Source organism: Limulus polyphemus, unplaced genomic scaffold (genome assembly GCF_000517525.1).
Source record: "Limulus polyphemus unplaced genomic scaffold, Limulus_polyphemus-2.1.2 Scaffold1016, whole genome shotgun sequence".
NCBI classification, from domain to species: domain Eukaryota; kingdom Metazoa; phylum Arthropoda; class Merostomata; order Xiphosura; family Limulidae; genus Limulus; species Limulus polyphemus.
Window position 1 is genome coordinate 91,636 of NW_013666626.1, and position 13,044 is coordinate 104,679.

At 35.0% G+C, this 13,044-nt stretch overlaps 1 protein-coding gene across 3 annotated transcripts in view; it reads left to right on the forward strand.

Moving 5' to 3' along the window:
* The window catches only part of LOC106461712 (serine/threonine-protein kinase 11-interacting protein-like), a 111,716-nt gene that overhangs the window by 41,481 nt on the left and 57,191 nt on the right, over window positions 1-13,044 (forward strand). For all 3 annotated transcript variants that reach the window (XM_022388742.1, XM_013921561.2, XM_022388741.1), the window contains exons 7-8: window positions 2,149-2,278; window positions 5,062-5,165. In XM_022388742.1, the coding sequence (XP_022244450.1) occupies window positions 2,149-2,278; window positions 5,062-5,165 (234 nt within the window). The remainder of the gene's footprint in view (window positions 1-2,148; window positions 2,279-5,061; window positions 5,166-13,044) is intronic.

The following is a 13,044-nucleotide window of genomic DNA, read 5'->3' on the forward strand; positions in this document are numbered from 1 at the left end:
AAAAATATGGGTGAAAAATATTTCACTATCTTGATGGACTAATTTCAACACATTTCTGAAAGTTTAAACAATTTCTTGATGTTTTATATTGTTCATAACAAAAGCTGATCAAATACAGAACAGTATTACCAATCATCTGCTATACAAAGCATACAGTATGATAATGTAACTTGAAATCTCTAATCAAACATCATTAGATATTGGGATGAGACTTTAGAACATTACAGTGTTGTCATACTGTATGAACAAAGGATGAGGTTGATATGGATGCTCAGATTAATACATATGTTTTGGTAGCCTATTAACAAAGTTTCTCTGATTTTCATAAAATATTTATTAGGTTGAATACAACAATTTATTATAGGTTTCACGTTGTGATTTTTAAAAAGGTAATATATTCCTTCCAAAACAATTATAACTAGGCATAACCCCATTCTTAGGAATAAACATTAGTGTACAAAGCTTATTATGTGTTCCATCCAACATAATCATAACTAGGCATAACCTCATTCATAGTATTAAGCATTAGTATACAGAGCTTAATGTGTATTCCATCCAACATAATCATAACTAGGCATAGCTTCATTCTTAGTACTAAATACTATTATAAACAGCTTATTAGGTATTCCTTGCAACATAATTATAATTGTTTAAATTTATTTTTAGTATTAAACAGTAATATACAGGGCTTATGTGGTATTTTTGAGTAAAACCAATTTCCTGATAAACATTAGTAGATAGGCAAACCCATATATATAACTACAAACTGAATCAAAAAGTAAGAGGAGTGTTCTGTGGTTGATAACTTGACTGAGTTTTAATTTGCATGAGAAATAAACAGATTGGACAAATTTGAAAATGGTCTATATTTAGACACAAGAAAAATAATGTGTATACCTGCATAGACAAGTGGACAATTGTTTATACTGGATCAATGAATAGCTTGTTATCTTTCCATCCTTAAGAAACATTTCTGCCAAACTAGTCAATAAAAGCTATGAAAAACTGAACCAAGAAAGCTTGACTGAATTCATCAGGTAAACTCGCTTTCTTTGTCCAGTCGACAGTGTCATCTCATAACCTTTGTCCCCTTACAGCATTGATTGGCTGTTACATTTAGTCAACATCATATTCATCCAGCAAAAGATATTACAGTGCCAGTCCCTTTAATCTGGATCATCTCAAATACATCTACTATAGAGAACAAAGAAACATATAACAAGGTAAACTTAAGACCTTCTAGACATCTTTTCCTCATGGAAATTAAATAATTGAAAATTGTTTTAAATATCTGTATCATTAAAGCACGTAGAACACATATGATATGCCTGCATATCACACTTTTTATATCCTATTTTGCAAATATGTATGATATCTCAACATTGAAAAATTAGTGGACCTTTGGCTAAACTCAAACATGCTCATGAATCTTTTATAATGCCTAGATTTAGTTACTGGTGTGATGACAGGTTTGGAGTTTGAGATAACTATATAACCAATAAAATATCCAAAAATAACAGTGACCAAAATTATGTGAGAACATAACTACTTACCTGAAAAATATATTTGTTCTTGTACATTCTTACTCTCCATTCCAACTGTTCTTCTTAAGAATTTTTTTTTTCCAGCAATAATCCCTACCAAAAAAAAAAAAAAAAAGACAAAAATGTAACACTGAAAACTACAACAGAAGTATAAAATGAAAATACAACAATCATGAGGTCTGTTCTACTTGTGTACAAGATAGTATAGGTGTCACTACTTTGGATGCAGTTTAATGTCATAAAAAATTCCACTTAAGATAGAGCTGTACATTATAGGAAGAAACTGTAGAAGCTCAAGTGTTTGAAGTTAGTATCATGTTTATGGTAATTTTTACTAAAACGAACTTAGGTGAAAATTGAGCCAATATGGATACTTGTTGGTTAATCATACTGGTAATGTGAAGATTGTAAGTGTGAAAAACTCAGTTTAATAAAATGATTTTTTTAAGTTAATAAAGTGTTGTATTGATAAATCATTGATATAGACATTTTATTTTATGAAGTTACCTTATTGAAAAACAAAATGTGATTTGTTGAATGAAACCTTTTTTGAATTTTTTAATGGCTGTTTTAATCAGTTTTATCATTTTGTGTTTTTGTGCAGTTTCTTCATAGAGTCACTTCACTTAACCTCAGCTTTAACCAACTGACGGTAGTTCCCGTTTTCAGTTACCAGTCTTGTTTTACCTTGAGGGCCTTATCACTACAATACAATTATCTACAAGATATCAATGGTATTTTTCTTAAATTTTATGGTGGAAATACTGCTTTTGGTTTCAATCAAATACTATAAAATGTTATTTTGGGATTTAGCTAATGATTTTTAAATTTTAGGGATTTGTCAACTATCTAAAATAAAAACAAATATTTTAATGCTTAAAAAACAAATCTCATTTATGATTTGAAGTGCTGAACAAAAAAAGGTTATCCAAATAATATATGTGAACAAAACAGTGTTGTTTAAAAAAAAATTAACAAACTTATAGTTTGAGGAAAAGCTAAAGTGATAAATTCTGTTGATTTAAAATTACTTTATGTTTAGTAGTCATCATTCTCTTTTAAATCCATGATTACTACTCATCCTCGGTTCATCTGATTATCATAAGGTTGTCAGTTACAGTAATGAAATAGTATTTTGTCCAAACAAACGTTTATCTGATGTGTTATGTATTTATTCAGTACAATAATTTTAGTTATAGATTGAGTGCTAAAAATTGGTGAAGTGAAAACCAACTTGCTTAATATTTGTGATAAAAGTCCTGTTAGTCTGTATATGTTCATTTTTTTACATTCTTTTTAATTTCTTTATTACTGTTTTCAGTTCAGAGGTATTTAAGAATGGCATTTCAGATATTTATTTTGTCTCCAACAAGTTACTGCTGAGTCACTGTAGGTAGGAAGCTATCAAAATGACCATAAAGCCTTGAAAATATATATTGTTTTCAAAACTATTTTGCTGCTTATGTGCTGGGCGAGATAATATTTCCCCAAGGGTTTTGAAGGAGGTTAAGGACTGTATGTGTGAGCTACTTGCTACTATTTTTATTTTTTAAGTCTTTGAATTGTGGGCAGATGCCAGATGATTGGAAGTTGGCTAATGTTACTCTTCTTTTCAAGGGAAGTGATAAAAATTATTCCAGTAATTATAGGCCTGTTAGTATCAGTTGTGGGAAAAGTTTGGAAAGTCTGATAAAAGATGCTTTGCAAAGTCATTTAACAAAGTTTAGAATTTTATTGGATAGTCAACATGATTTCACTAAGGTAAAATCTTGCCTTACAAATCTTTTGACATTCTTTGAAAAGGTTACTGCTTATGTTTATTAGGGTAAGGGTGTAGTTTTGGTGTATCTTGATTTTCAGAAAGCATTTGACAAGGTGCCATATAAAAGGCTTGTAAAAAATAATCTCTATAGGTGTGGGAAATAAGTTAGGTAATTGGATAGAAGAGTGGCTGGATAGAAGAAAGCAGAAGGTTGTTATAAATGGAGTTCAGTGAAACTGGATTAATGTCACAAGTGTGGTAACTTAGGGCTCAGTCTTAGGACCTTTGCTCTTTTTGATTTATATCAATGACATAGATGAATGAATGGTCAAAAAATTAGTTAAATTTGCTGATGATATTATAGTCTTGGATGTTGCTGTCTGTGAGGTAGATGCTGTTGCTTTACAAAGGGATTCAGATAATTTAGTGAGTTGGGAAAATAAATGACAGATGGATTTTAATTATAATAAATACAAGATAATGCACGTGGGTTATCATAATTTGAATTATAAATATAATTTGGATGCGAATAACTTTAACAATGTTAAGGAAGGAAGATATCTTGATGTAGTGGTTGATCAGTCTCTTAAGCCATCCTGGCAGTGTGCTGTTGCTTGTGGTAGGGCAAAATAGGAGTTTAATACAAGTCTGAAGAGTTTATAATGTGATTGGCCACATTTGGAGTATTGTGTTCAGTCTTGGGCTTCTTATCTTACGAAGGACATGGAATTGTTGGAAAAGGTTCAGAGGAGGGCTACTAGATTGTTTCCTGGGATGAAAGGGTTATCATGAAGAGAGGTTAAGATCACTGGAATTGTTTTCTCTTAGTTAGAATTAGATTGAGGTGTTTAAGATTGTTAAGGGAATTGATGGTGTTGATGTATCATCGTTTTTTCATACTTAATGGTGAAAATGGTAGGACTAGAGGCACAAAGGCAGGGTAGGAGCAACTAAGATAATTTTATTTTTCTAAAAGGGTGGTTGGCCTTTGAAAGAGGTTGTCTTTAGATGTTGTGGAGGCAGTAAATTTAAATGAGTTTGAGAAAGCTTGATAACTATGTGAATGATAAAGGCTGGCTTTGAGAATTTTTCTAAATTTAATAGTTTTAGTTTAGTTATGTTATTATGTTAAAGTATCCAAGAAAAGTAAATTATTAACGTGTTTATATTTAGCTGTGAACTTTTTATTTGGATGTTTACTGTATAAATACTGCAGGTATTCAGTATATGACTTTGTGATTGAGAAATGTTGAGCATATGGTATATAAATTGTAGCGCTATTGACACATTCATGAAGTATCACATGGTATGTTTAGACAAGAAGTAATTTTATTCTCTTAATTAATATTGTTGTGATAATTATTGGATCTGGGGATGAGCATCAGTCAAGGATGCAAGAGAGTCTGATTATTGATAAACCAAAGCTGATTTTACATCAGAAGAATCTACCACTTTTGTTTCTTCCTCAGACTGCAAACTTGTTCCAGTTTTTTGAGAACTGTGATACATTGTAATTTTGATTATTAAAAACAATAGAAACAAATATATAGAAAGGCATAAGTAGTACATGAGGCTGAAAATTTGTGTTGTATTGCAATATACATTGAAGAATATGTATTCCAATCAATATCAAGTTAATTGCTTTGAGAAAAGTATAATCTTTAAATATTGTATTGTGAAAATTGTATGTATCTATTTCTTAAATTGGGTAATTTTATTAAAATTGTATTTGACAATATTTTGTTTCTTTTGTAGGTCTGGCACACTTGAAGCTACTACAGGAACTCGACTTAAGTTTCAATTGTTTAATAGAGCATAAAGTATTACAACCATTGCTATGGCTCCATCATCTGAATGTTGTAAGTGATTGAACTCTTTTGTATGTGTTTTAATTAAACAGATTGTTTAGCTCATCATTTAAATTTTTTGTGCAAAGTTCTTTTGTTTTAACACAATTTTAATTACATTCACTTCACAGAAAACTGATTCTTATCAGTAACAATGAGGGAAAGAATATACATGGATCAAACGTTTATATAAAACAGTGAAGGTAATTCTTGTAAATGTTGTTGTTTTCTGCTATTCACCTTTCTTTATTGGTTAAGCCTTTAGAAATTAAGTGTTTGATATGAAAAGAAACATAAAGTAATATTTTTTATTTCAAAATAAATCAGTATACCTTTTAGTCATGAGCTAAATAATATAATTAGTAGTGTTCAGTAGGGCTGTAACAAAGGAAATAGTTACAAAAGTATTCATAGTAAAATAAATTGTTTTATAAAGAAGCAAAACCATATTATAGTGAAGATATTCAAATATTTTTATACTGATGCAGCTTACAAAAAACTGGATATTTTATTCTGTAAATGATCTGCATCAATCACATTTATTTTATTTTTGGGTATTTACTCTTTTTAAAAACAAATAATTAATAAAAACTGCATGTAAATAAAACTGTTGCTTAATGGACTTTAACCAGGACTGATTGAACAAATTAGCATTTTTATAATTATGTAGTAATAGGCTAACGTAATGTGTTTCACCTGAAGGTAGACTAAGTTATAATCCAAAAGCTTGTAGTTACTATTTCAAATGCAATCCAGTGGAACTTTGGAGGTTTTAGTTGTCTTGTCTTAGTGATTGTATAGGAGAGGGATGTTTTAGCTATAATCTAAATATATTTATTATTTTAATACAATGTGTTAGGTATTATGATTATATTTATGATGTAGTTGAAATAATGTGACTGTCTACGGTTATATCATAAGTAATGGTTTCACAATATAACTTGAATTTTATTTCTTAACAAAGTGGGCTAGGAAGGGCTATCTTTAAGCAGCTAGTTTTTTTTTTAGCCCATTTTTAGTAGTTGTATTAGATAAATACTTTGATTTATTTTTCACATATTTTGTGCCTATTCTCATTGACAGTTTTAATTTTTAATCTCCACCAGACTGGAGAAGGACAATTTGACATTCCTAACTTTTGTACAAAATTTAGAAATTTAAATTTAAAATAATGGTGGCCCATTAAATACTGGATATTAAATTCAATAATTTATATATACATATTTCATTTAGTATTAAAATTCATAATATATTAACAGATTTATCAAACATAAGTCTATTGGTGCTGTAATAATTAATAGGTATAATTTTATTTTATCAGAAAAACTGAAAATTACATTTAAAGTAGCGGAACATTGTAAAATATATAAGGTAACACCTAAGTTTAATTTTAAGGTATCTATTTCTCAGTTTCATTATGAAAGACACAACCTACAGTTTAAGAAACAATTGTTATATTCTTAGATAAAACAAAACTAAAAACAGATAAAGTAACTGAACAACAAATAGTAAATAATGTTTCATTGTTTGAAAAACAAATCAGAAAATAAGATTACAATAATTTACTGAATTGTATAAAAACACAAAATCATATAAGTCTTTTAATGTGTAGAAATAATCATTTATAGAAATTGAATCTGCTAAGAAAATTTATCTAATTATGTGTTAGCTCATGGTTTAAAATTTGTTATTCCTCCACAAAGGCTTAAATTTGAAGATTATTGATTGAATTTTGACCAGCTGTTGCAGCTGTTTAAACACAATATCTGTCATAAATGCTTAAGTAAATACCATTGCCTTAATATTTTTTTAATAATTACAACTATGAAATAAAACTTACAATTATATACAAGGAGGAAGTTCTGGCCTTAATTAGTTTAAGTAACAATTAAGATAATGTGATTATGTAATCTCATAAGAGAAATAATGTCATTATCTTAAATAAAACTGATTATGTTAATAAAGTTAAAGAAATTTTAAGTGATAGAACTAAATTTGTAAAATTGGATATAGATCCAACTAAAACTAGAAAATGTAAATTACAAAGATATTTACTAAGAATGAAAGAAAATTTTATTGACAGACAATAGATACCATAAAATGAAACCAATAGGCTCTCATTCAGACATTATTTTTGTAGTTCTTACCTGTTCCTTCCTTCCGAGGTCCTTCGGAAAGGCATTTCTCTCACCAGGATACTCATTGCTGCCAATGGTTCCAGTGACTATCCTGTGGGTACCAGCCCAGTGGGGGCATGTTTGGCCAGTTTTATCCACCTGTTGCAGGAATTCTCTCCTGACCCATGGGTGATACGGCTACTCTCAGACAGATGTTTTCTCCAGCACCTCTCCCCACCTCCCTAGTCTCATGATCAAGTGTCCTTCCCTTTTCTTTGGGATCCCACTACTTTCCAACATTTTTCCAGGGCAGTTCAGACAGACAGCATGCTCTCACAGCATGCTATAGAGCTTGTCAGTTTTCCTTCTCTGCGATTTTATTCCAAGCTTTTTGTCTTCCCCCAAGATCGCACTTGCCTCGGCACATTATGCTTTTTGTTGGATGATCAAGGCATTTGCCCAACTTGTGAATACTAGATGTCTGTGCTTCCACCACTCCTTGCACAGCTGCCTTCTGTTAGCTCCTTCCAAACCTGTAGCTTCTCACCTCACTCATCTGCTTTTAACTGAAGCAGCTCATGTGGATTAGATTATCAAGATGGAGAAGTCTTTCCTTATACCTACTCAATATCTTGTTCACTTGAGGTTGTTTTTTAACATCTGCCTTAGTCAGGCTCAACCTTCTCCCCAGTGTCTATATTCAATGGTGCTTTCATTTATCCACACCCATTCCTCTCCTTCACTTTCTGCATGTGAGGTTCTGTTGCTTTTGGGGACTTGGACCTCCATGGTAGCCCTTATTCCCTTGGGTTGTGTGCATATGCAGTCTCTTCAGTGGATGTTGCTTGATCAGTGGAATCTTGCTTGGGATCCCTTGGACTCCTCTATTACTCTCCCTCCTTTTGTTCTAGGTACTTTGTTGGTGGTTGGACAGAGACACCACTACGATGGGGTGCCACTTTCTCTTCCTAATTTGGATTTGCACCTGTCCACTGATGCTTCCTTCAGGGGTTGACCATCAGGTTGCTTCTGCAACATGGTCTCAAGTCAAACAATCCTTTCATATCAGCATGTTGGAGCCTCTGGCAGTGTATTTTACTTTTCCTTCCCTTTGTTTCAAACAAATTGGTTATGATCCATTCTGACAACTCCACTGTTGTGTCGTATATCCATTGCCAAGGGGCACCTGTTCTCATTTGCTTTGTTCTCAGACCTTTGAACTTCTTTTTTGAGCCCACATGCTTCTTATACATCTCTTAGCGTGTCATGTTCCAAGTGCCTTCAACATTGTGGCAAGCTGCCTTTCCTAATCTGGTCCAGTTTACCCCACAGAGTGGTTCTTCAACCCTCAAGTTTTCTGGTGACTCTGCTCCTCACCTGGAAGCTTTCATCACTTGCCTCAATACCAAGTTATCTCTCTTTTGGTCTCCAATTCCTCATCGCCAAGCATTTGCTGTGGATTCTCTCAGTCAAGATTGGAGCAACCAGTACCTATATGCCTACCTACAATCTGGCCCTTTCTGTCAGGGTGATTCCAATTGTCCAATACACTGTGTTAGGTCCTTCTAGTTGCTCCTTTTTGGCTGGCACAACCCTGGTTTCCAATTCTCCTTCAGTTCCAAATAACTTTTCCATTCTTTGATAGATTGTTTAGGCAGAGTATTCATGATGAAGCTTTGTAGAATGGACAGCAACTGCCTGTTGTAGAGGATGACGTTTCGAAAGTCTTCCACCTGAAGACGAAAGGTGGAAGACTTTTGAAACGTTGTTCTCTACACTTATGTCTCTACAACAGGCAGTTGCAGTCCATTCTACAAAGTTTCAACTTCTCCATTCCCTCTTCCTCTGACACTTTCCATCGTTTGACAACCTCAGTCACTGGCTCTTGATCCTACCCTTCACACATTCTGTCTTCACGCGTGGCATTTATCCGGTCCCTTGCAAGGAGATCCAGTTTATTCATGCGTATAGCATCCCTTTTGAACTGTTCTGTTTGCCTTTCCTCCGTCACGGTTTATCAATAGAAGTGAAAGGTCTTCCATCATTGGTCACTCTGCCATGGGGTTTCTCTTTCTCATCCTGCTGTCCCTTTCCTAGCAGATTGTATTACCTGGCTGTTCGATCGTGGTGCTTCTGTTTCATCCATTGAGGGTCATCAGGCAGCCTTTCCAGTACCTTCTGTTTGTAAATGTACCATTCTGTGTTTTCCTCTCCTACTATTTCCCTGTTATTGCATTCCTTCTGGATTAGTCAATCTCCCTGTCAGGCAGTCCTTTCAGATTGGGATGTCACTATTGTTCTCCACTCCCTTATTCTCCCTCTGTTTCATGTATCACCTGTCTCTACAGACTTATTTCCTTCTCCTTTTTGCCTGTGGGCACTGTCAGTCTGAGATATTTACCATCAATGTTTCATGGAAACTTTTCCATTCCATATATGTTCTCCTTTATTTGGATAAATCATTCCTGCCCAAAACTTCAGTGGCTCTTAAGAAGAGTTCTTTGTTTCTGCCAACTTCCCTTCCCTCCATTTTCCACCTCTATTCCCATTCAGATCCAAATTGACTTCTGTGTCCTGTTCTTGCTCTTTGTTGTTATATTGCCTGCACAGCTTCCTTCTGTGGTTCCCAATCCCACCTCTTCATTCACTGGAACCTTTCCTCACAGAGTGATTTTTTTGTCTGCTGCCTGACGGGTTCAGTTCCTCAGCTTGTCAGTATAGCATATTCCTCCCTATCTCCTTCTTCCAGAAGTTCTCCAGGTCATTCTTTGGGCATGTGGAATACCCTTCATAAGTTCATCTCCCTCTACCTTCATTGGGTAGCCGTTTCTTCCTTGTTTGGGTATCAACTTTTGCTTTTCACCATACTTCACACATCAGTTCAACTGTGGCTCAGAGATTTGCATTTCCTTTTTCTTACAGAAGCACATCCTTATTAGTTCATGGATCCCGCTCAGTGGCGAGCGTTGCCTGTTCAGGTATACTTATTGCATATCAGTCATAAAATTACACACTGTACAGCCTACCATAAGTCATACCAAGTATATTATCTACTGCTTGGTGGCCCAAGTGCTCCACCTCCATGCAGTGGGACCCAGAGGTTGATGTTGCACAGATCCTGCTCTGTTCACCATGAGGACTGAGGTTGTGCATGGCATCGAATGATAATCTGTGTACTCCAGTTCTGTGCAGTTCTGTCTAGATGATTATGTTGCACAGGATACACATCTACACCATGCACTTCAACTTCTTGTGTTTGGCACTGTAGTGTTATCTTGCACTGGGAGAATGCATCACAATTCCACACTCCATCTCCTCCTATTTTTGCTTGGATGTTTTGACTCCGTGGTTTGGGGCATCTTCTCCATGTGCTTCATCCTGTGGGGTTGTGCACAGTGATTGATGTTGCATGAGGTATAATCTGCTTCTCCAAGTGCTCCACCTTTGTGGAGTTGGGCTCAAAAGGATGATGTTGTATGGTGTAGTGCAGTGAGGGTTGGTTGGAACATTACACCAAATTTACTTTAGGTGACGGCTGGGCCCACCAGTATGGATGTATACCCATGGCCAATAATGCACACTGTTGAGATGGGATGTTCCACACAACCACCTGTAGGTTTTTCTCACTATGTTTTGCTTCATAATATGCCTGTTCCAGACCATACTGACTCATGGACTACCATGAGTAAAGCAGAAAGGAATAGCTGCCTATCCCCATTGTTCTTTTGATTGAATAACTGGGAGGGGGGCAGTATGCTTTTCAGAATAGGTACTTTGTGGTCACCCATTGCACTGTCTCCAGTGTCAGCATTCCTCAAGACTCTCCAGTGCATTCTCCCTCTTCTTCTAATGGAGAAAGGGAGACCTTACCACTTACCATTTCCTAGCTGCTGGGTTGGTGGACCATGTATCAGTTCCATTCATTTGACAGTAGGGCAGTGGTGTTCTGCAGGGTTAGTTGCCATAGATCCTCCACCTGAATCATACACTATATCATGAGTAGATCTGCTACAATGCAGTTCACCTCTTGGATTGGGATCCCTCATCCTTCCATTGACTGGATGTCAGTTCCCAGAGAATTGTTTTGAATTAGAGCGTGTACTACCATGGTCACATGGTTCTTCCCCTTGCACTCCAATTCTGTGTAATGGAGTCTTAGAGGCTGATGTTGTGTGGGGCAGGTGTAGTTTTTCCATGCGCTCCATTCTGTAAAGTTCAAACCTGGAGGATGATGTTGTGTAGAGTGGAACTGTTCTGATAGGTCTTGGATTTGAGTAAACTGCCACACTTGCACATTCCTTCCTACTGCTGTTTGGATGTTGTTTTCGCAAATGGCTGGTGATGGTTGTGGATTTGCACATTCCCTGTTTAGTCGGATGGTTTGAAACTTCACACCTGTCTCTTAAACTTGAGGTGAAGACAGTGTGGACCCTCCTCCTATCATGGGTTGGATAATACATACCTGATGCTGTCTGGCTTTGGACTTGAGTTAACCCGTTGGGTATAGTCTGACATGTCCTAGCCATTCTACACAATGTAACACATCTGTTTTAGATTTTCCCACCATTATTTTCTGTGGTTGGTGACCCTGCATGCATTCTTCTCTGGGGTTATGCTTTCCAGAGATTTCTATGAGGTGTAGGGCCAGATCATCCATCTTTTCTATCCAATCGGAGATGTACCCTTAATGATTTTTACCCAGTTATGTGACACTTACTATCATACTGGGCAAAAAGTATACCTGGTGCAGAAGTGGTGCAGCCTTCCATGGGTATTCCTCTCCAAGCGTAGGCTACTCTTCATGAATGTTCTTTGGATGCTTTCGAAAGTAGCTCATCTATATCCCTCACACCAGTCTCTCCACCTTTTCAATGTGAGATTCTAACTCTAAAGTGAGCGGAGGTAAGGCAACTTATCAGAAGTTATTCTTCTTCTACACTGAAAATATATTTCCGATAGGTACTTACCTCTCTCACACTTCCCACCCTTCCTTCCCACTACTGGTGCTTATTTTCTGCCTAGTTTCAAAGTAGTTGTTAGGCAAAATCAATTAGAGGGAGTAACCTGCATCAAGAGAGTGGTGGAGGATTGTCTCATGATATTTATATGGGAAGACAGTAAACCATGTTGATGTGGGGTAGATGAGAGTTTCAAGACCAGTGGTGAGCAAAATAAATTTGCATATAGAGGACAGCACTGAATGAGAAAAGCTCTTGTGTGAGAAGTGGTAAGTATCTATCAGAAATATATTTTCAGTGTAGGAAAATGATAACTTCCATTTTTATACAACTTTATACTTAATAAAGTTGGTAAGTTTGAATGTGAAATTTTGTATTTTAATTTTGTCAGTTTTACACCAATATCTTTTATGAAATATCTGGCTAAAATATTGGTATATATATATATATATTAACCAGGGAGTATTATGGAAAAGGTTTTTTAAAAGTTGACTTTCTATTAAGCATTATAAATCATGTTATTTATGACTATTTAAAAGATATGAGCATTGCCACAAATAGTCCAACAGGTTAGTTTACTTAGAAATTAGTTATGTAAGTTATGTCATTGTACATTCCTGCAAGTTGAATGGAGATGTGTTTCTAAGCCAGAATGTAGATTACAGCATTTCTTCAGGTATAAGGATGGAATACTTTTAGTCAAAATTTCTAATGTGAATTTCCTAAAGTTTTTTTGGATTTTATTGGATCCATCACTAGATGGCTAATAGTTTGCATACAATAATATGTAGATTCAAATTCTATGTCATTTTCCAG